Raw genomic sequence first — 24,570 nt, 5'->3', positions numbered from 1 at the left:
GAGCCTTTTGAGATAATGTGTGACGCTAGTGATTAAGAGGTTGGAGCCGTTCTAGGACAAAGGAAAGATAAAAGATTACACGTGATTTATTATGCCAGTAGAACCCTAGACGCCGCCCAACTTAACTACGCAACAACTGAAAAGGAATTACTCCCTGTAGTTTTCGCTATAGACAAATTTAGATCTTATCTAGTAGGAGCCAAAATTATAGTTTACATCGATCATGCTGCCATTCGTTACCTATTAAGCAAAAAAGATGCCAAGCCCAGGTTACTCCGATGGATTCTGTTACTACAAGAGTTTGATTTAGATATAAGAGATAAAAAAGGCACTGAAAATGTAGTAGCTGATCATCTCTCTAGGCTAGAACATCTGAAACCAGACTTAGTACCCATAAATGATAATTTTGCCTATGATAGACTGATAGCTAGACTAGAAACCATTAAAGATGATAGCCTAGGCCCTCATGAGCACTTCCAAAAATCCTTAGCAGTAAGTAATGTGCCATGGTATGCAGACTTTGTTAATTACCTAGCTGTTGATATCATACCCCCTGATCTTGACTACCACCGCAAGAAGAAGTTCTTCAGCGATGTGAGAAACTTTTACTGGGACGAACCGCTCCTTTTCAAAAGGGGTAAAGATGGCATTTTTCGCTGTTGCGTTCCAGAAGAGGAGGTAAAAAGTATAATTGAGTATTATCACTCTGCACCCTATGGTGGACATGCGAGCACCTCTAAGACATACGCCAAGATTCTTCAAGCTGGCCTATTCTGGCCTACCATGTGGCGCGATGTCCATGCTTGCATTGTCAAATGTGATAGATGCCAACGCACGGGAAATATTTCAAGGCATGACGAAATGCCTCTAAGAAACATTCAAGAAGTAGAACTCTTCGACGTTTGGGGTATAGATTTCATGGGACCTTTCCCACCATCCTTAGGAAACAAGTATATCTTAGTAGCTGTGGACTACATGTCTAAGTGGATTGAAGCTATAGTTGCACCCACAAACGATACTAGGGTGGTGATCAAGTTATTTAAAAACTATATATTCCCTAGATTTGGAACACCCCGTTTAGTCATAAGCGATGGAGGATCGCACTTCATATCGAGAATATTTGATAAACTTTAAAGCAAATATGGAGTTAGGCATAGAGTAACAACACCATACCACCCACAGACTAGTGGCCAAGTAGAAGTATCCAATAGGGAGATAAAACAAATTCTAGAAAAAACCGTTTCTATATCTAGAAGAGACTGGTCTCAGAAGCTTCAAGAAGCATTATGGGCCTACATAACCGCTTTTAAAACCCCTATAGGAACAACTCCCTACCAACTAGTCTATGGAAAATCCTGTCATTTACCTTTTGAATTAGAGCATAAGGCCTATTGGGCCATTAAAACTTTGAATTTGGATTACCTGACCGCTGGTGAAAAACGTATCCTTGATATCCACAAACTGGAAGAACTCAAGCAATCTGCCTACGAGAATGCCAAAATATACAAAGAGAGAACAAAAGCTTGGCACGACAAAAGAATTGTGAAGAAAGATTTCAATATAGGCGACCTTGTTCTCATGTTCAACTCTAGGTTACGACTTTTCCCTAGGAAGTTGCGTTCAAGATGGATTGGCCCTTTCAAAGTATCTAAGATTCTGAGATCCGGAGCTGTAGAAATCAAGAACGAAACCTGTAGTCCATTCGTTGTAAATGGGAAAAGACTGAAGCTCTACGAAGGAGGAGACATTCCAACAGACTACTCCAGCCACACTCTGATAGGTCCACCAATTCCTACGATAGGTGTATAAACTCCGATTGTCAAGCTAATGACGTTAAACAAGCGCTGCTTGGGAGGCAACCCACGGTTTTCTTATCTTATTTTACTTTTCTTTGCATTTATTTACTTTACTTTGTTTTATTTTTAATCATATTTTCACCAGGACTAAATATCATTCGCAATGTTTGTGTTTTCAGGATCCTTTTCCCTAACCTTTGCAGGATGCAGAACTTTGATGACATGCACGTAGCTTTCAGAGATGATGCCCAGAGGGAGCGTTACATAGCTCTCTACCAGTGCCCTATGCCCCCTACATGCTATCCAAACCAGCACTGCATGGAAGCCCTAGGCATTGAGCCGAGTATCAGATTTCTGTGCCACCAACTCCAATGGGATGAATTCGCCGATGACCTGAGCAACACCTACAGGAACTTGACATTGGAGTTCCTCAACTCGTTTGATTATGATCCTTATTCCGGACCAGATGGGTATACTGCTTTCAGGCTATTTGGGATTGAGTACTCTTTCAGCCAGAAGGAGTTCGGTGACTTATTAGGTTTCCAGACCACCCCCGACGCTATCCCTGAGACGCTGATGGGATACTTTCTGGGTAAGGAAGTGGAGAAATTCTGGAGCGATATCTCTGGTGGAGGGAGTCAGGATCCTTCTACTCAGTTGTCCTAGGCTATCCTTAACCCTGCTATGAGGTACTTCCAGATGATACTGGCACACTCCTTCCTTGGAAGACCAGATGCTGAGACTTTGTTGAGTGAGGAGGAGATATTTTTGTTATTTTGTGCATCCCAGTCACGCCCTGTGGCATGTGGGAACTTTCTGTTGTGTGGCCTTAGCAGTGTCTCCAGATCGTCTGAAGGAGTTATTCATGTAGGAGGGATCATCACACAGATTGCCATCACCTTTCACCACCACACACCGCACCATCTTCTTCTTTTGCAGGTTCTACTCCTGGCTTCTATATTACAGAGGAGATATGGCGCGACCACATCGTTAGAGAACAAAGGTGTGATGACCTACTCTCTACCATTCAGTAACAACTAACGGACAACATGATCTTCATGCAAGAATTGCAGTGGAGGATAGATAGATCCTATGAGACTGTTGTACAGTCCCTGCTTGCGATCAGAAACGAGCAATCCCGTCAGCAACACTACCATCGTCAACATTCTACACTGATAGAGGCCACTCAGGGTTCCATTTTAAGCAACCTTCGAGAGGTGAGGACTGCTTAGGATGCCTTATAGACCAGGATGAATCAAAGAGACCGTCGTCACAGCCGAACCCGTCGTCCACCTCAGGATGGCGAAGGTACCAGTGGTCAACAGTAGGATGTCAGGTTACTCTCCCCTTATCTTATTTCGAAACATTAGGGACAATGTTCGATTTAAGTGTGGGAGGAGATTTTATTGCTTTCTATTTTTCTTTGCTGTTTTTAGTTAGATTGTTTATTTTTATTGCTTTTTAGTCGTTCACTTTGCTTCATTTTTCTTTTAGTTTGAGTATTTTAGATAATGCATGAGTCTGACGAGTCACCAGTATAGTGTATCTTTAGTACAGTCTAATCTCCCCATTCCTTTAACCCTACCAATTTTTTTTTGCAAAAGAAAACAGTGTTATTCTGAAAGTTTTTGGGTTTTAAGACGGGTTTGAGTAAGGATGTGGTGACTTGGGAGAACTTTTTGAAACATCAGTATTGTTTTAGCACCATAGAATTCATGAATATGGGAATCACTCCCGAAACCCCATATACCATGGCCTTAATCATCATTTCAGTATAAGTCCTCAGTAGTTTATTCCAACAGTCAGCTCTGGCCTACGCATCCTCTACGTAGGGGACCGATGAACATAATTGAATGATCCAGTGAAATAAATAAAATAAAAGAAAAGGAAACTCCGGTATAGGTGACCCTCACAAAGTCATTTAAACCAAAAAGTTGTAAAAATTTGCTACAAAAGAAAAAGAAAAAGAAAAACTCACCCGCTGTTTATTTGATTCAGAGGTATCTGGCGCTGAACTCGGTAGGGCGGATTATGATCTGATCCCCCACAACTGCAGTTGGGCCAAATAAAAGGGTTTACGCAAATTTATGTGCCAGGAACCCCATGTTTGGATCATAATCACTAACATGTCACTCTGCTATGAAGCATGTACGGATAACGGGCTTAATGTGATTGCGCCTGAATGAAAAAGACCCAAAAAGAGATGAATAGGTAGGCCTAGGTATTGTGGGATAATATGGGTTGGTTAAAATAGGAATGGAGTTTGTGTCTGTATCTGCGGATAAGTGTCATCACGATACCCTTAGTTCACTCAGTTAGTACCTATAACTGCATTCCAACTTGAACTTAGAAGTCTTTCTAGCCCGAATCACTCGTTGACGACAGTTTTTCTTCTATGAGCTTTTTAGTGTTTTGCTTGAGGATAAGCAAGGCTTTAAGTGTGGGAGAATTTGATGACACTGAATTTCACCATATTTTCGACTCCAATATCCCATGCATTTTAGTTGTTTTATTGTTATTTTGTTATGTTATTACTATGTTTTTCTTTGTTTTCAGGTTTTCAGTCTAATCAGAGCCCCGATCGAGAAAGAAGTGAAAATGAGCTAAAAAGACTAAAAATCAACATTTTGCACTTGTGGCTCCCACTGTGGCTGGCGCCATGAGTCCAGCCATGACGTGTCATAGTTCAACTTCCCTCAACTTCCGCGTCTCCCACTATCTCCACTTGGGCACCATAATTTACCCTTATGGCGGGCGCCATGGTGTTGTGGCGGGCGCCACAAGAAGAAAGCTTCTCCCTCCCATTTTCAAACTGAAGGGCATCCTTGTCATTTCCATTATTTTCCTTACCTATAAATAGAGACCCGATTTCATTTGTTTCATCATCCAAACTTAGAACAAACTTAGTTACAATTAGGCATATATTCAGTATTGTAAAAGTGGTAATCGCTTCACATCGGAGTGTTGCCACAACTGTGTAATCAAGTCTGTAATCGAGTTTGGAGCACTTTGGAAGGAAGTTAATCCTGCCGCCATTTTCATTTCTGTTTCGCACTTTATTCAACCCTCCGATTGGAGTAGGTTTTTATTGCTTTACCTTTGTCTACTTTACTTTCCCGCACTATCTTTACTTTATTTATTTCTCGCCTCGCACTACTTTCGTTTATTTCTCGCACTCGCACTACTTTCGTTTATTTCTCGCACTCGCACTACTTTCGTTTATTTCTCGCACTCGCACTACTTTATTTATTTCTCGCACTCGCACTACTTTCGTTTATTTCTCGCACTCGCACTACTTTCATTTACTTTCCGCACTCGCACTACTTTTATTTAAATTAAAATGCACCTTTACTTTACCATGTCTAGCTAAACCTATGAAGGTTAGAATGTAAGGACCGTAATTGAACTGATAATCCGTACAATTGTTCGTAGAAACACTTAAAGGCTATTTTGACTTTCAACTTAAGTTTTCCCGCACTTAATTTTCGTTGGGTAAGATCGAAAGCCGTCCAATGTCTTTTTAAACTTAGTTGTTTTTAACTATTTCAAATACAACGAAAGCGCTTTGTTTAGTTCATTAGGAGTTTTTAACTTAAAAAGAAAAGTGATTTTAAAACTATTTTCGGACGCGTTTATAAGTTTAGAGTCTGGTTCGTGAGAACCTCTTTTGGTTAAGAAATCCAGGTTAAAATACTTTTCAACTTAGTCAAGATACTATATTTCTTAAAAATAGGTTTACTACTCTAACGCAATGCGTGCCTTTTTATAAGTGACAATAAAAGGGTTTGATTAAGGAGTACAACTCAGTTCTGAATACGCGAAAGCGACAATTCCCGTTAAATTGGTTCTTTTCAAAGTAGGAAACACTGCCCATAAGTAGTTCTATTAGCAAGTACTTGGATTATTAATTGATTATGTGAATTACATTCGAACATGTCTTTAATAATTGAATTTTATTTAATATTTTATTTTTCATTGTACACTCCAAAACCCCTTATTTCGATTACCTTAGATAAACACCATAGCAATAAATAACGATAGATTGCCACTTGGTCTCTGTGGATTCGACAATCTTTTATATTACTCTGACGCGTTCGTATACTTGCGAAAAGCACACATCAGTCCATTTGGACCATATTGTGTGATATATTTTGTTTGTGTATACTTTGTTTGTTTGTGTGGTCTTTGACCATTAATGTACATAATAACAACAAAAACCCAAAAAAAAAATTGTGTGGACTGTTGGGTTGATCTTGGACAAATGGACTTAGAATTTAGGCAATATTCCTATGCTAAAGGACTTGGCCAATGCCAAATTATTGTGAAACCAAGTGCTTGCAATTTGAAACTTCATTTGATACATCATTCAAGATCCTTCTAAGTTCATCTGCAACATGATCATTGTGAAGCTGTTATTTTGAACCTGTGACTTGTGAAATTCATCTGTTACATGGGTTATTTTGAAGAAGATCATGGAATGGATAAGCTTGGATGTGGCCATCTTTATTTGATGCCTTTGCTCTTCAAGATTAATATAATCGTGCATTTTTGTGTTGCTTGATTCTAAAAGTCCAAGAGAGTTCTGGGTTTCTATTGACATTCTTATATATTGGATTGCTACCCATTTGGTCAGATCTTTTCACCTCTAAACTTTTAATTTTATACATAGGATAATCTCTTCATCTTCTTCCCACTTTCTTTAATTTCAGAATCTCTCCCTCTCTTTTCAAAACCTTCTTTGATTGAACTTATTTTGTTCTAAACTTTGATCACTTTGCAAAAGGATAGAAACTTTGGCCTTATGCCATTGCAATTTTCAAACTTCTTTTCTTAAATTGAACTTGTGAATAAATGTAATTATACTTGACTTAAACTTTCAAAAAGCCAAAAAGAACTAACTCATTCAAAACATTTTTAGGCCTTTGTGCCTTTCAAACTCAATTTTTGTTAAAAAGCAATGCATCCACTTTGAAATTTGTATCACGAACTACGAGGTTTTGATCCCTCATTTTTATGTTGGTACGTAGGCACAAGATCGAAGGTCTTGTCAAACACAAAAATATAATTAATGAATTCTTTTCTCATCCCCCCATTCTATTTGTTTGTAAACATCACTTTATACTAAGTACATATGCACACAAAAAGGGCTCCCTAGGAGTACCTAGGACACTTTGGGTGCTAACACCTTCCCTCTGTGTAACCAACCCCCTTACCTGTAATCTATGGCATTTTATTAGTTTTGATTTGAAAACTTCTTACTTTTGGTTTTCGTTCGTACTTTTTTCCCTTTTCCCTTGGAAACAATAAAAGCGCGGTGGTGACTCTTGTTATTTGATCTCTAGCTTATCCATAGCTTGATGATCATGAATTTACCGCTACAATAACACTCAAAGGCATTGCAAAGATAAATTGTTCAACGATAACATGCACTCACCCTAGTAAGTTCAGTGTTTTTTTCCTTGCTGCATATTCCTCAGTGGAGTCTTCTACTATCGTTTGTTATCTCTTTCGCTTATGGTTATGCTTTGGTTTGATCCTTAGCATAGGCCTTTATGGTGTTGTGTTGTTCCCTAGTGAGTTTTGTCTCCTTGTCAGACTCCCTTCAATTTTTTTATCCAGCGGTATCAAATTTGCAGTTTGTTTGCACAAAGTGTGTCTCCTGCAACATTTTCCTCAAAGATTCCACGCATTTTCATTCATATCCTAAGCGTTGTACAACATCTTAGGGTTAAAAATCGGGTCTTCTATATTTAAGTCCTTTCAATCCCGTCAATCTGAAGATTTACAATCTTCATATCTACAGATAGAAGAAACTTAAATATGGGCAGCTGTCATACCCTAATTTTACCCATAATATTCCACGTATCATAACATTTGCATTTCAACCAAAATCACAAGCATGACATCCTCGTAACTTTCACCTATTTGGCTTTGCCTTTGGGGAGATCATCAAGCACCCTTTATGTTTTTTTCACCTTTTTGCTTGCTTGCATTCTAACTCTACTAACCTTCTTCAAAATACAAAAATATGTGTTATTTTCTTTTCTTATTGTACAAGGTAGGGACTTGCAATCAAAGGATTAAGCTTAGTTTCTAAATTAGTGTTTTGCTTTGCAAGGTCAAAGTTTGGTCAACAAGTGGTCCACAAAAGCTTTCACTTCAAGGCATGACCTATGATGTTAGGTCACATTCATGTCAAGCTTTATTCAATATCATTTGATCAAGAGAAGTTCAAATTTGGTGCATGTTTTCAAAGTGGATTCAAGTTTAGTTCATGTGTTTATTTCCATGCCATCTCTATCCAATTCTCAAGAAATTATCAAGAATCTTCAAAGGAAAATCAAGTCTCCTTCATTTGGTATTCAAGTGTTCATCATTGGGCCTTTGTATGCAAGAAATGGCAAGAAATCACAAGTTGACACATGTTTGGTTGACCTAAAATCAAGTATGGGATGTCACTTGGTCCAAACACCATGACTCTCTCATTTCTCAATATTTTTCAAATATACTTTGAGCCAAATTTAACATTTGAACTCCTTTACAACTTAGCTTCAAGGGTCAAACATCAATTTCAGAATTGGCCAAGATGCCCATGTGTGCACAAAAGTAGGCTTAAGACCTGGTTGACCTAATGTCTGGCCTAGAATTTCAGGTCACGACCTCAACTTTCCATCCATGACATTTTCAAATCAAACATCCTTTTGATGTGATTCTTTTTGCATTTGATTCTTCACTACGAGCATATCATTTGGCACAAAAAACATCTCAAAATGCACGAGTGGATTTCATTTGGCCTAAGCTCCAACATGATACCATGGACTCTGCATTACACACATGACATGTGACTTATAATTATCCAAATCTTTATTTCGGACTACCAATATGTGAGAGAACTTGTTTTTCTTTGCAAAATGCAGAGAGTGGGGTGTAAAACGACCAAGTTTCATGCCCAAGTCACACTTTTCACCCTTGATCTCACACGAATTGTAAATCAACAAAATTCCAACTCCATTCACACGAATTCAGATCTATTTCACATGTGTGAGCTTAATAACACTTTCCCTATAAATAGGGGAAGCATTTACCTCCATTTGAAAGCTTGGATAGCCAAAGAAACTCTGAAACCATTTGAACCCGATACCTCAAAAAACCAATTAACCATTTCCTTGATTCAAGCTCTTTTAGTTTCAAATCTTTGCCCAAAATCACTCATCGGCACCTTCTGAAGTTGATTGAAGCATTTCCTTGGCTTGAGACTCCTCGGAACATGACTTCTAAATTCACCATTGTTGACCTCTGAAGCTTCAATGAGAAATGTAGATACGAGTTACATTTCTGAGCAAACAAGTTACTAGTGTGTTCGTCTTGTTCACTAATTAAAAGGCTTCCACTACCTTGAATTTATATTGATAATTAGTCATTTATTTTACTTTAAAGAACTAGGTTCTTTGTGTTATTAAGCAAACTTTCTTTCCTCATAGCCAATCAATGACTCTGAAGCAAAGAGACATGAACGATGATGTGTTGCGAAGCTAACTCCATGCTTGGGTGTTGCTAAAAACATGAGTTCATGATTTGCAGAAATTGAGCAAAGGTTGAAGATGAAGTCTGGTTCGCGCGCCTTGGTGCCAAATGTTTGAATCCAGCCAATCAGATCCTTCCACACACATTTTTTAAATCTTAATAGTCGTTGGCGCCCTAATTTCTTTTTCTTTTATTTTCTTTTATTGCTTTTATTTCCAAATTAATTTCTCACTCATTTTTAATCCAATTTGATCCAAATATTTTGCACAAGATCTCAAAAATTAGTTTACATCACATACATTTTTCTCATATTTTTAAATCATTTTTGTATTTTTGGTTATTTTAATTTCTTTTTTCCTTTTAATTTCCTTTTGCAATTTATTTTTTAATCATTTTTAAATATTTTTGCATCCAACTTTTGAGATCCTTTTACTTGTAATATTCTTAACTTATCATAATTTTCTCAACCATTTCTTCTATAATTTTTTCTTTATTGGAATTTTCTCTTAAATTTCCCTTTTAATCAATTTTAATTTTTTTTATTTGATTTGTTGTACAACTTGATGTTTGAGCTTGAGTTGTTAACTTGTTTGATTAATGATTCTACATTTCAAGTCATCCATAGATGGACTCTTTGGTGGATTAAATCTTCTCTGATTTAATATGTTGATAGATGGTCATTTGATCATATTTTTGGCACTTTGACTTAGTGATAGATCATCTATAGGTTATGTCATATGTTTGGGTCCTTTGAATTGTTTGATAGTGGATCCTGTAGGTAAATTCATGATCATCAAGCTATGGATAACTTGTTTGATCAAGTTATCTCATATGTTGTACAACTTGATGTTTGAGCTTGAGTTGTTAACTTGTTTGATCAATGATTCTACATTTCAAGTCATCCATATATGAACTCTTTGGTGGATTAAATCTTCTCTGATTCAATATGTTGATAGATGGTCATTTGATCATATTTTTCGCACTTTGACTTAGTGATAGATCATTTATAGGTTATGTCATATGTTTGGGTCCCTTGAATTGTTTGATAGTGGATCCTGTAGCGTAAATTCATGATCATCAAGCTATGGATAAGCTAGAGATCAAATAACAAGAGTCGCCACCGCGCTTTTATTGTTTCCAAGGGAAAAGGGAAAACGTACGAACAAAACCCAAAAGTAAGAAGTTTTCAAATCAAAACTAATAAAATGTCAGAGATTACAGGTAAGGGGGTTGGTTACACAGAGGGAAGGTGTTAGCACCCAAAGTGTCCTAGGTACTCCTAGGGAGCCCTTTTTGTGTGCATATTTACTTGGTATAAAGTGATGTTTACAAACAAATAAAATGGGGGGATGAGAAAAGAATTCATTAGTTATATTTTTGTGTTTGACAAGACCTTCGGTCTTGTGCCTACGTACAAACATAAAAATGAGGGATCAAAACCTCGTAGTTCGTGATACAAATTTCAAAATGGATGCATTTCTTTTAACAAAATTAAGTTTGAAAGGCACAAAGGCCTAAAAATGTTTTAAATGAGTTAGTTATTTTTTGGATTTTTGAAAGTTTAAGTCAAGTATAGTTAAGTCTATTTACAAGTTTGATTTAAGAAAAGAAGTTTGAAAGTGCAATGACATAAGGCTAAAGTTTCTATCTTTTTGCAAAGTGGTCAAAGTTTAGAACAAAATAGGTTCAATCAAAGAAGATTTTAAAAAGGGAGGGAGAGATTTTGAAATTATAGAAATGGGGAGAAGATGAAGAGACTATCCTATGTACAAAATTAAAAGTCAAGAGTTGAAAAGATCTGACCAAATGGGTAGCAATCCAATAGACAAGGATGTCAATAGAAACTCAAAATTCCCTTGGACTTTTAGAATCAAGCAACACACAAATGCACAATTATATTATTTTGAAGAGTAAGGCATCAAATAAAGATGGCCATATCCAAGTTTATCCATTCCATGATCTTCCTCAAAGTAGCCCATGTAACAGATGAATTTCACAAGTCACAGGTTCAAAATAACAGTTTCACAATGATCATGTTACAAATGAACTTAGAGAGATCTTTAATGATGTATAAGATGAAGTTTCAAATTCCAAGCACTTGGTTTCTCAATAAGTTGGCATTGGCTAAGTCCTTTAGCATAGGAAGGTTGCCTAGATTCTAAGTCCATTTGTCCAAGATTAAGCCAACAGTGCACATAAAAGTTTTTTACGGCTTTTTGTTATTATTATGTACATTAATGGTCAAAGACCACACAAACAAGCAAAGTATACACAAACAAAATATATCACACAATATGGTCCAAATGGACAAAGTGAAAATTGCATTAACATAAACAATTAGAATGATATGAACAAAGACAAATGAAATAAAATACTAAAAGTAAATTGCATTAAGGTAAATGGCTTGAATTTAAATGTTAGTAGTTAATAGGTTAGAAGTTAGTATTGTTTTGCTTTTGCTTTTCATTTTAAGACATTCTTTGGAGAACACTCAATCCACTTATCACAAGCATGGATCCTTGAACCAAGACATCTTCCAAAGGAAGGAAAAAAGGCCAAGTTTCCACACAATACCATGAAAGAGGGGAGACTTACAATCTCACTAACTAGAATGCTTATGCCTTTTATGTCACATATTTAGCGCTATGTTAAGCAATCGTAATTGGACTTATGTAGAAGTCACGACTATTTGAGGTCGGGCAATAGAATTTTGGTGTTAATGCATGTTAGAGACATAGTATTATGAACTATGCTCATGAAACATACCACACATAAAAAGAATATGCAAAAGGTGTGACCTAATCTCATCCATACACATGTTAATTTTTCAATCAACTAGCCTTAGGATTTGGAGATATCATAGGCCAAATGGAATGAATGAACGAAGAAGGGGAATAAGATGAAGTGGGAGGGAAATGGGTCAAAACACAAATTGGTCAAAGGAGGACTTTTACCAAATTAATATCATCCATTCATTTTGGGAGATGGAATATGCATTCCATCAATCCCCTAAATCCAATGATATTAATTTAACAAAGTCAAATCAACCTTGACCAAGGCCCAACAACAATAATCAAACTCAAATAAGTCATCCCACTTGGTCAACAAAATTATTTGGAAATTAATCAAATTAAAAAGACTAAAATAAGGCATTTAAATTAAATATGGTTTGTCGAATTCCTAAAATCTCATCAAAACACCAAAGAAATGGCCATGAAATTTATCATAGGTCAAAAGAGGTTAAAGGACCTTGGAGAAGAAATTTCATAATTTTTGGGCATTCAAAAGTATTTTTAAACAATTAAAAACAAATGAAAAATCAATTAAATCATGAAAAATATTAATAATGATCCAAAAAATAATTTTAATTCAGAATATGAAAGAGGAAAATATTTGAAATTTTTTGGTGAAACTCTCATATTTTTTGGATCAATATTAAAATTAATATGAATTAATGAAAATCAAAGGAATTAAAATAAAAAGCAGAAAATCAAAAAAACGTGGACCACTTGATCTGCCTCATTAGTTGAGGTGGCAGATCAAGTGGTTGAGCGCGCGCGGTTCACCATGCACTTGAGTCAATTGTCCACACACGTGGTAATCAACATGTACGCTCGTGATTAAAACATTTCAGTTGGATCCTATGGTTGTGAGAGATGCCAACACATCGCCGGAGTTGTAGCTCTGGTCTTCTTCTCCGGTGGACCTCACCAGACTGGTATATTGAGAGCACGAATCTGACCTAAATTTATCCTAACTCCAAGTATATTGAGAGATACATGAAGTTGAAATTTGAGGTACATGAACTGAGTTGCTTTGATTTGGCCTCAAAGCAACTCAATCTTCTTGCCTACATTGGTAGGACTTCAGACAACCAAAGAATCAAGAGAATTGAGCAAGATTGAGAGAGAATAGAAGAGATTACAATTTCTGGAAAATACATTCAATGTAGGTCTGGATTCAGCTGTTCTTGCCTTGGCTCGTGCTTGATCTCACTCCAAATGCTTGCAGAAGAAGAATTGAATGCTCAAAAGGTCTTGGATCCCCAGAGTTTTGAATCTCAAAACAGTGAGAATTCAAACTCAATTTCAAGTGAAATTCTAAGGATTTTCCTTCGGAATGAGAGGGTTAGAGGTCTGGGATCAAAGTTGGCGCGAATGTGTGTCAAATTCTGAGCATATGGAGCTCTATTTATAGCCAATTCAGTTGATATTTGCACACTTGAAATGAACTTCCAAATTTAGCAATGTGTGATGCATGAGTGCATGGGCGTGTGCAGGCCCATGAAATCACTCTATCTGATCCATAATTGAGTGTAAGCAAGGCTGAAGTCATGTTGGAATTCTAGGCAATTGTGCATGGATATTTGAAGTTCAATCTTGCCAAATGATGACACCATGTTCAAGTCATGTGCATACTATTCATTTCTTGTCCAAAATGGATGAATTTGGGCTCTTTGGAAAGGTTAGATCAAGAGGAACAACTTTCATGTTCAACACTTTTCCATTTGGAGCTTGGAACTTGAAGAATTTTGAGGTGGAAGTTTGGAAATTTTAACATATTGAAATTTTTTCTAAGTGTCAAGCCATATGTCTCAATATTCCACCTTACTTAACTTTTTATGTGAGCTTCAAATGAGAAAAGTGTCTTCATCAAAGTTGTAGCTATCTCAAATACCGTCAAAATGGTCACAAATGTAATTTCATTTGGATTTGAAATGATAGAGTTATGAATTTTTGAAGTTTGGAAAAATCACTTGATCAATGATATAGGTAAAAAATGACCTATAATGTAACCCCATATCACATGCTCATAAAAGTTTGATCAACTCTCACTCCAAACATAAAAGTTGAAGTAGACATATTGAATTTGATTGTGAAACTTGTAAATCTTTCATCTCATAAAAATTGAACAAGTTATGACCTTGGGAAGTTGACTTTCAAATTAGGGTTTAGACAAAATGACCTATAATGTTTCAACATAGGAAATGATTTTACAAGAAAAACTAGCTCTAGATCTTAACATGAAAGTTGTTTGGAATGTCATTTAGAGTAAGTTTTCTCTTGGCATCAGTTTCATATGGTGAAAAGTTTAGGAGATAGGGTCTAGGGAGACCTAGTTTTGATCAGATGAATTCATCTGGCCAACCACCATCAACCAACTTGCTAACCTTTAATTTTATTGACTTTCTAGGCTCATGGTGGATCATATATGCATAAGATGATGAATTTTGAAGTGTCCCTTGAGAAATTTGATCAATTGATGAGATAGCTTCTTGGAGAAGTTACTCAAGATACCCAGTCAAACTAGGGTTTCCAAGGCAAATCACCCTCAGACTCTTGAAGAATGCTTGACCAAAATAACATGTTGAGATCATTGGGACTTATATATGATGTTCATAACAATTCTTGGATCAATTCATGGTTGTGCTCTTTTTCATGGGGGTCTCAAACCCTAGATATGAACTTGATAGATCAATGGAGATCATGCCCTACCTACAAAAGAGTTAAGCAATTGCAAAGACATATTTTTGGTATTTTGGTTAGTGAAATAATAAAATACAAGTATGATACAATCATATAGTGCTTGCTGATCTCTCCTAAAACAAACCCAACGAAAGAGGGGTAAGGAGGATGCCAAGGTATGATCCCAATTCTAATGCTTATGATGAAATTGCATGAGGGATCTTAGGGTCAAAATTGGGGTCTTATAGCTACCCCTATTTATAGACATTCTAACTGAGGAGGCGAAGGTTAAAATCTTCATGTGGACTCAGTAGAATGGGTAGAAGACCGCAAAGAGAAGGAAACCCGTCATTAGTTAGGATGAACATATCAAGGATTAACTCTCTGAGGAACAAAAATAGGGATTACAACTACGTTTTTACTGGGTAGAATACCAAGAAGAGAATATCCGTCATCGGTTAGGATGAACATATCAAGGATAGACTCAAGCAGGGGGGAGAAAGATATCCGTCACCGGTTAGGATGAACATATCAAGGATATACTTTTTAGGGGATTAAATCCACTAGGGACTCTACTGCTGGGAAAGCTGGGGTAATTTCACCGGGTATTGGCCAAAAAGTAGCAAACTGCAAACTAAGAAGAATATTACCAGTTAATAGGCAATAGACTCTTAGGAGACTCGAAGCATCTATCTAGGTAAAAAATAGAAAGAAACGGCCAATCAAGACTCAACCCAATGAGGGTATAACTCAAGGGGAGTGATTCCATCCAAGTAAACAATCAGGGAGGAAACTAAAGTAATAATCATCCACGAGGAAACAAACTCAGTGGGGAAGAGGAGAAAGGTTAAAGTCTTTCTTCCTAAGGGGCTGACACTTTATAATTGAGGGAGGACAGACACTAAAATTTGTAAGGGGATGAAGTACCACCATACAGGGAATGAGAATCTCAAACCAACAATTATTCAGATATGCGAATATGCAAATATGAAATTACAAAATTAAATGAATGTATATATATATATATATATATATATATATATATATATATATATATGATTATGCTGACAGGGATGATCACAAAGGATACGAAGGTGTCGCAAAGAAATTGAATCATCGGTACAATCCTCGGTCAATCCACAAAATATGGAGACAACTGCAGGAGAACAGAGAGATCAACAATCCAAAAAGGCTCAACCCCAACTGGGGAAGAAGGCGATCTGCTAAGGAAGGAAACCTCAAATCTGTAGGGAATTTTAGGTCAACACCATAAAAAGGGAGACAACCCTATAGAGAAAATAAACTGCTCAGAAACCAGGAGGAAACTCTGACTGGGAGCAAGTTGAATGGCATTCGGCGGGGAAACCAATGCAATCTACTGGGGAAGTCAACCATATCTGCTGAAAATCAACCCTGCTGAGGAAACACAAACTCCGTCAGGGAAGGCAGAAACTCCGCAGGGTATCCGAATCAACTAACTCAACTGGGGAAACAGAACGAAGCTCTACTGGGGGAACAAACACTCCGCCGAGGAACTGAATCAACACAAATGTCCAGGGATACCCAAAGGGTTAACTGCTTGGGGAACCTCTAATGTTTTGCACTTAAGGACCTGCTATCCATTAAAATGCTGTTGATATTCCTTTTAATTGCTTTGAAAAATTCTTGCTTTTATATATATTTACGAAAAACTGATTTTGATTAAAAAATTAATTTTCAAAATGATCATAATAAAATTTAAAACCATTGGCTGAAGTAAATAAGAGTGGAAACAATTGGATAAAAGCTCAACTTTATTTGATAGAATGGTAGTCTGTAAATGACAAGACTCCATAGATTTTACAAAGTTGAAAATGGTAATTTACATGGAAAAGGGTTACATTGAATACAAATGATCCTTAATCCTTCTACCAACTCTTGATATCCATTGCGCTCTTGGTCGCAACTGGGGTGATGAATCGATGTCAACCCTTGTGCTCAATCAAATCTTCGAAACCTTGAAGATCAGCAAAATGCAGTTACTTGCCACAATCCCTAACTTTTGCATAAGTTTCCCCAAGGTGGGGTACTCAACTAATCGGGAAATTCTTTCTGTTTTATGTCTCTAATTTTGTCCTAGATCGCCCTTTCGGGTTTTCAATCCACTGAGACGCTCATTTTTTCCTAAGCCGCCTTTTCTGCTTTTCAACTTAGCGAGTTGTTATTTTCTTTTTAGGAGAAGTATTTCTTGATTGCATCTGCGTTCACAGGACGAGTGAACTCTTCACCATCCATAGTTGTAAGTATCAATGCACCGCCTGAAAAGGCTCTCTTAACAACATATGGGCCTTCATAATTAGGAGTCCATTTTCCTCTAGAATCTGGCTTAAACGTCAAAATCTTCTTGAGCACAAGGTCACCTTCTCTGAACACACAAGGTCTGACCTTCTTATCAAAAGCTTTCTTCATCCTTTACTGATATAACTGACCATGACACATGGCAGTTAACTTTTTCTCTTCTATCAAATTCAGCTGATCAAACCTGGTCTGACACCATTCAACCTCAGTCAACTTGGCTTCCATAAGCACACGCAATGAAGGAATCTCAACCTCCACGGGGAGCACTGCTTCCATACCATAAATAAGAGAGAAAGGGGTTGCCTCTGTTGAAGTGCGGACGGACGTACGATACCCATGCAGAGAAAATGGGAGCATCTCATGCCAATCTGTCATACCCCGATTTTGGTCCTGATTTTCTTTCCATTTTTTCATTTTTATTTGGCACTTGGCCTAAAATTCATTTGCATACATTCATTCCCAAATCCATTTTTTTTATTGATAGACATTGGTCATTATCTAGCTTCTTGATCATGGTGTTTTTTGATTATAAAATGGATTTTAATTATTTGACTTTTTTTTAATTTTCAATTTGATTTTAATTTCGAATTAAGTTTAATTCCAAATTTCAATTTAATCTTAATTGTTTATTTTACTAATGATTCAAACTCTAATTGATTTTAATTTCCAAATGAATGTTAGAGTTGATATCAAAGTAGTTTTAACGAATTATAGATTAATTTGATTTTAATTTGGTTTATGTTGATTTGTTATTATTATTTAAATTGATATTTAGATTAGTCTTGGATTATTCCTAAAAAAATCCACATCCATTTTTATAATCAAATATCCAAATTCCTTGAACCCACAATTAAATCCATTTTTTCCAATCCAATAACCCAACTCTATTTTTAATTCCATATCCAAAATCCATATCCATTGTCATTATCCATTTGGAACCAATTTAAACCATAACCATCCAAATAGTTATACATTCCATACAATCAACTACATTTTCATTCATAACTTTCCATACAAATCAATACAGAACCATTTCCATACAATATCCAAATTACACCAATAGAATAGAGTTCATCCGGCACTTGCCCTTCCAATAAGTTACCATTCAATAACACAAGTTGCAAACTTGAAGAAGCTATACTATCTGGAATTGAGCCTGTTAATTGATTGTTGGACAAGTCCAGGTGTATTAGGGATTTTTGACCAAGGCCAAACGGTACTTCACCCATCAATAAATTAGAGCTCAAGTTCAGGCTTACCAAGTCCGACAAAAGACTAATCTGGTCGCTTATGAACCCTTTCAAGCCTTACAACCCGTTATTGGATTACTTAGCTCTTGTTGCTCTGAAAGCCAGAGGGAAGCAGCGTTGTTACTTGGACAGTTTGCAGCCACTGATTCAGACTGTAAGGTTCACATCGTACAGAGAGGTGCTGCTCGACCTCTGATAGAGATGCTTCAGTCTCCTGATGTTCAACTCAGAGAAATGTCTGCTTTTGCATTAGGGAGATTGGCACAGGACACACATAACCAAGCTGGTATTGCACATACCGATGGCTTAGTGCCATTGCTGAAGCTTCTTGACTCAAAAAATGGGTCTTTGCAGCATAATGCTGCTTTTGCTCTTTATGGCCTTGTAGAGAACGAGGATAATGTGCCTGACTTTATTAGGGTAGGTGGAATTAAGAAACTTCAGGATGGAGAGTTCATTATTCAAGCAACTAAGGATTGTGTTTCTAAGACATTGAAAAGACTAGAAGAGAAGATTCATGGTCGTGTGCTGAACCATTTATTATATCTTATACGGGTTTCAGAAAAGGCATTCCAAAGACGAGTTGCTTTGGCTCTTGCCCATCTTTGTTCTGCATACGACCAGAGAAAAATATTTATTGACCACAACGGACTGAAGTTGCTTATCGGGCTTCTTGGCTCATCATGCCATAAGCAGCAACTTGATGGTGCCGTGGCTTTATGCAAGTTGGCCAACAAAGCTATGTCTCTGTCTCCTATTGATGCTGCTCCTCCATCCCCAACACCTCAGGTCTATTTGGGAGAGCAGTATGTAAATAATGCTACCTTATCAGATGTTACATTTTTAGTTGAAGGTAAATGGTTTTATGCCCACAGAATCTGTTTACTCGCTTCTTCAGACGCATTTCGTGCAATGTTTGATGGTGGTTATAGGAAAAGAATTTGAAACACAAAACAAACTCTAAATCGCACCGAAGTTGTGCTTAAACCGTACCAAAATCGCACCGTTGAACCGAGTGGTATACCGTAACAGGATTTCACAAAGGAATTTGAGCTGAACACATAACGAATCTTGGTTTCGAATATGAAACTCTGAACCAACAATCACCAATTTCACTGCAGTAAAAAAAGTAGAGATAATTACCAAGCAGTAAAATTTCAAAGAATTCCCAATTTGGCATGAAGTCAAAACAGAGCAAGAAAGTACGAAGGTTCAGATTACCATTTTCGAACCTAGCATCAAAGAGGTCAATCCAACTTCTGAACATCCAAAGTGCTTTGCAGAGTTACTCTTCTGGAATACCAAAGACACCAATTGAAACCCTAATTTGTAAAGCATAAATAGAAAACGAATCAGTGGAGGGAGGAGGAGGAATTAACAATGAAAAAAAATCGGAGGCGGACCAAACCCACAAAAGAAACCTAAATCCCAAATCAAAAACCAGTACGAAAAAAACACTGGAGGCAGAAAACACAAGAGAACCCTAATCCCCAAATAAGGAATCGATTGGAAGGAGTAAAGGAAGGAGATTCGTTACCTGAGTTGTCGTCGTCGTCGAAGGTCCGAAGGTGAGCTCTTTGTTTCTATTTCAGCCGTGATTTTTTCGTGTGTGAGAGATTCGTTGAGGTTGATGAGTGATTTTGAGAGAGAGAGGGTTGGACGCGAGAGAGACGATTGGGTGAGGTTGAGAGCGATTGAGTGAGGTTGAGAGCGATTGAGTGAGGTTGAGAGCGATTGAGATTGAGAGGGACGCGATTGAGAATTTTCTGCTGAGAGCGATGGCGAGATAGAGAGAGGAGGACGATTGGGATTCTGGACTGTCCTTCGTGTCCTCACCGTTCCTTTTCTTGTTTTATTTATTCATTATTGTCTCTTTTTTTAGCAGACTTTTAAATCCCAATGGTTGAACGTTTAGAGTTCTCAATGGTCATTAACTATGGTTTATTGGTACTAGTTTTAGTTAAATGTTATTTAGTATTCCCAATTCCTAATCTTTAAAACCCAACAGCCAAACGGCTGGGTTTAATTACTGGTAGTCCAACAGACTTTTTTTTTATTTTAGTTTTATTTTTATTTTAGTTTTTATTCTAATGTTTAATCTATTTTGGTTTATATATTTAAAGTAGCATCAAAATAATAAATAACCATGAGTGGTCTGGTGGAGAAGGGTAGTATCATAGTCTTGAGTGGGGTGGGTTCAATACTCATGTGTAGCTTTTTTTTAGTATTTTATTTTTCTTTCAGCATTTTATTTTCTTTTAGTATTTTATTTCTTTTAACATTTTTTTGTTATGTTTGTGCTTTATTATTTTCATAGTTTCATTATCATAACATAGATTTGTTGTCTTTTAATTTCATCATTCATTCAAAACCATTTTTTAAACTATAAAAAATCATATTTTTCTCGATTTAATATCAAGCCCATTTTTCCACACCCTTGTAAGTCGATTGCTTTTTAAGCATCGCCATCAACCTCACATAGCTTACTCTTGGGCTTTCTTACAATGAGCCGGTTCTCTTGCACTTACACTCATATTTCGAGTCATTTTGTTGTTTGGGCCCGATTTAATTATTTCATGATTTTTGACAACCCTCATTCATAACAAATGTATCCCTCTCCCATGAAATGTATGATATTTATTCTTTCATTCTTTATTCATCTGTTAATACAAGAATTAAAATGAACATTCGATAACCATTTCAAAGCAAGATCAAAACCTCGATCCAACGTCGAGTAATCATTTTTCAAAACCTAACAGAACCAGCACGTATTCATCCACCCTTTTGTAAGTCGATTGCTTTATGCATCGCCATCAACCTTGTAAGTCGATTGCTTCATGCATCGCCATCTACCTTTATTCCTAGCACCTCTCCTTGCTCCACTCGTCAATTCTTGTTCCGATTAGGTAGCACCCATTAGATAGAACCCTTTTGTATGATAACATAGGTAGGATTCCCATACCCTTTTGTATGATAACATAGGTAGGATTCCCATATCCTTTTGTATGATAACATAGGTAGGATTCCCATATCCTTTTGTATGATAACATAGGTAGGATTCCCATATCATTTTGTATGATAACATAGGTAGGGTTCCCATATTCTTTGCATGCTAACATTAGGTAGATATTCCCATTTATAAATCCTAAACACTTAAGTACACATTGCATGACAACTCTAGGGCAGAGCTTCCCCATTTCTTTTAGACCTTCCGTGCATCTCCGATCTTGTGGCATGTCAATCCATCCTATTGCAAAGAGGTAACTGCCTAAGACTCGATTCAGCGAGCTGCGACACCTACTGCTAGGACGTGAACACATTGCCCACTCTCCTTTGACACAACTGGTGTCCTCCTTTGTAAGTCCATGTTCAGATGGCAATCCCTATGTAGCCGAACTACGACAACTCTGATTCTCATGTTCAGATGAGATACGTAGGCACAAGATGCGATGTCTTGCCGAGTTTGACTAACAACTAACAACTAATCCTTGTTCGCTTTCGCCCTCGTTGCGATTCTTTTCTCTCGCCCCCGTTGCGATTGAAACCTTTCCCTTTCTCTTGCCCTAGTTGCAATCGAGACCCTTGTTCCTGTAGTTGGCTGAACTACGTTTTGCTCTGATTCTCATTCCCGATGAGATACGTAGGCATAAGACGCGACGTCTTAGCGAGCACACTCCTCTTTAACCCATAGGTAGCCGAGCTACGAAGACTCTGATTCTCATTCCAGATGAGATACGTATGCAGCGGATGCGACATCCGTGCGAGTCATTTTCTTTGACCCTCTCTTTTAGTAAATAGTACATTAGATAAACACACACCCTTTAGACAAGAACAACAAGAGTGGATCCCGTAGAGTACTACGGATGCGTAGGGGTGCTAATACCTTCCCTTCGCATAATCGACTCCCGAACCCAAGATTTTGTTGCGAGACCTTGTCTTTTCCTTTCCTTTCTCTAGGTTTACTTCGAGCGTTTCCTTTCCCTCCTTTGGGATAAATAACGCACAGTGGCGACTCTTCTGTCATCTTCTTTCTCGCCGGTTGTTTTTTCACACCTCGGCCTTTTTCAGGTTGCGACACAATCCTTATATGTGACAACCATCTTCTGAATAATCTTCTTAATGTTCTTATTTGCAGCTTCAACAACCCCATTCATCTTAGGTTTGTAGGGAGAAGAGTTATGATGTACAATCTTGAAGTCTTTATAAAGAGCTTCCACCATATTGTTATTCAAGTTCAATCTTGAAGTAATGATCTTGCTTGGCACACAATAACGACATATAATCTGATTCTTGATAAACCTTACAACAACTTGTTTGGTTACATTTGCATACGATGCCGCTTCAACCCATTTTGTGAAGTAGTCAATTGCCACCAAAATGAAATGATGTCCATTCGAAGCTTTGGGCTCAATCATCCCAATCATATCAATTCCCCACATGGAGAAGGGCCATGGGGAAGAGATAACATTCAATAGTGTCGGAGGAACATGAATCTTATTAGCATATATTTGACACTTGTGGCATTTCTTCACAAACTTGCAATAGTCAAATTCCATTGTCAGCCAATAGTAACCTACTCGCAACATCTTCTTCGCCATTGCATGTCCATTGGAATGAGTACCAAAGGAACCTTCATGCACTTCGGTCATCAACAAGTCTGCTTCGTGTCTATCCATGCATCAGAGCAAAACCATGTCGAAGTTTCTCTTGTATAATACATCACCATTCAAGTAGAAATTGCCGGCTAATCTTATCAAAGTCTTCTTATCTTTCAAAGATGCCTCAGGCGGGTACATCTGACTTTGGAGGAAACATTTGATATCATAATGCCACGGCTTTTCGTCTTTGATCTCTTCAACAACAAACACATGAGCTGGCCTATCAAGACGCATCACAGATAAATTGGGAACTTCATTCCAATACTTCACTACAATCATCGATGCCAACATTGCAAGAGCATCTGCCATCCGGTTTTCATCTCGAGGAATATGATGAAACTCAACCTTTATAAAGAAAGTTGAAATCCTCCTCGCATAATCTCTATATGGTATTAAACTAGGTTGATTTGTCTCCCATTCTCCTTTGATTTGATTCACAACCAAAGCCGAATCACCAAAGACATCCAAATACTTGATTCTGAGATTCATGGCCTCTTCAAGCCCCATAATACAAGCTTCATATTCTTCCATGTTGTTTGTACACTTGAAAGTCAATCTAGCTGTAAATGGTAGATGCGTGCCTTGAGGAGTAATGATCACTGCCCCAATGCCATTTCCATATTGATTAACACCTCCATCAAATACCATGCCCCAACGGGAACCAGGTTTTGGCCCTTCTTCAAGCAATGGTTCATCAGAATCCTTCATTTTCAAGTATAAAATGTCTTCATCAAGAAAGTCATACTGCACTAACTGGTAATCTTCAATTGGTTGGTGAGCCAAATAGTCAGCCGAAATACTACCTTTGATTGCTTTCTGAGATCGATATTCGATATCATACTCTGATAACAGCATCTGCCAACGGGCAATCCTCCCAGTTAAAGCAGGCTTCTCAAATATATACTTGATTGGATCAATTTTGGATATCAACCAAGTGGTATGATTAAACATATACTGGCGCAGACGCTTAGTAGCCCAAGCCAATGCACAATAAGTCTTCTCAAGCATCGAATACCGAGTCTCATAGTCGATGAACTTCTTACTGAGGTAGTAAATTGAAAATTCTTTCTTTCCAGTCTCATCTTGCTGACCAAGAACACAACCCATACTGTCTTCGAGCACAGTCAAATACATAATAAACGGCCTTCCTTCAACATGTGGAAACAAAATCGGAGTCTCAAGCAAATATTCCTTGATACTTGTAAGACCCCAATTTTGGCCATAAGATCCCTCATGTAATTCCATTATAAGCATAATCATTGGGATCATACCTTGGCATCCTCTTTACCCCTTTTCATTGGGTTTGTTTTGGGAGATATCACCAAGCACTTTGTGATTATATCATACTTGTATTTTATCATTTCACTAACCAAAATACCAAAATATTTCTTTGTATTTGTCTAACTCTTTTGTAGGAAGGGCATGGTCTTATTGATTCATCAAATACACATCTAGGGTTTAAGACCCTCATGAACAAAGAGCACAACCAAGAATTGATTCAAGAATGGTTATGAACATCATATATGAGTCCCAATGTTCT

The 24,570-nt window shown here is 37.3% G+C and overlaps 1 protein-coding gene and 1 long non-coding RNA gene across 2 annotated transcripts; one reads left to right on the top strand and one right to left on the bottom strand.

Moving 5' to 3' along the window:
• Nucleotides 1-2,845: 2,845 nt before the first annotated feature.
• Nucleotides 2,846-19,317, top strand: LOC127102415 (ARM REPEAT PROTEIN INTERACTING WITH ABF2-like). Its single transcript, XM_051039784.1, has 2 exons — nucleotides 2,846-3,013; nucleotides 18,376-19,317. Exons 1-2 carry the CDS (start codon nucleotides 2,846-2,848, stop codon nucleotides 19,315-19,317), a joined length of 1,110 nt encoding a protein of 369 aa, XP_050895741.1.
• A 272-nt stretch (nucleotides 19,318-19,589) lies between these two features.
• Nucleotides 19,590-20,288, bottom strand: LOC127106639 (uncharacterized). The gene is made up of 2 exons (XR_007795433.1): nucleotides 19,910-20,288; nucleotides 19,590-19,694 (listed from the first exon to the last, which is right to left on the bottom strand). It is a non-coding gene; the product is annotated as an uncharacterized LOC127106639 (long non-coding RNA).
• Nucleotides 20,289-24,570: the final 4,282 nt, after the last annotated feature.

This window comes from Lathyrus oleraceus, chromosome 7 (assembly GCF_024323335.1).
Source record: "Lathyrus oleraceus cultivar Zhongwan6 chromosome 7, CAAS_Psat_ZW6_1.0, whole genome shotgun sequence".
In the NCBI taxonomy this organism is placed as follows: Eukaryota; Viridiplantae; Streptophyta; class Magnoliopsida; order Fabales; family Fabaceae; genus Lathyrus; species Lathyrus oleraceus.
Note: the sequence above shows the minus strand (reverse complement) of the source record. Positions and strands in the feature narration are given on the sequence as shown.

Coding starts and splice junctions, on each gene's coding strand:
- LOC127102415 (XM_051039784.1), top strand. CDS start 2,846: ATGATCTTCATGCAAGAATTGCAGTGGAGGATAGATAGATCCTATGAG. Junction 3,014..18,375: donor TTTTAAGCAACCTTCGAGAG/GTGAGGACTGCT, acceptor GCTCAAGTTCAG/GCTTACCAAGTCCGACAAAA.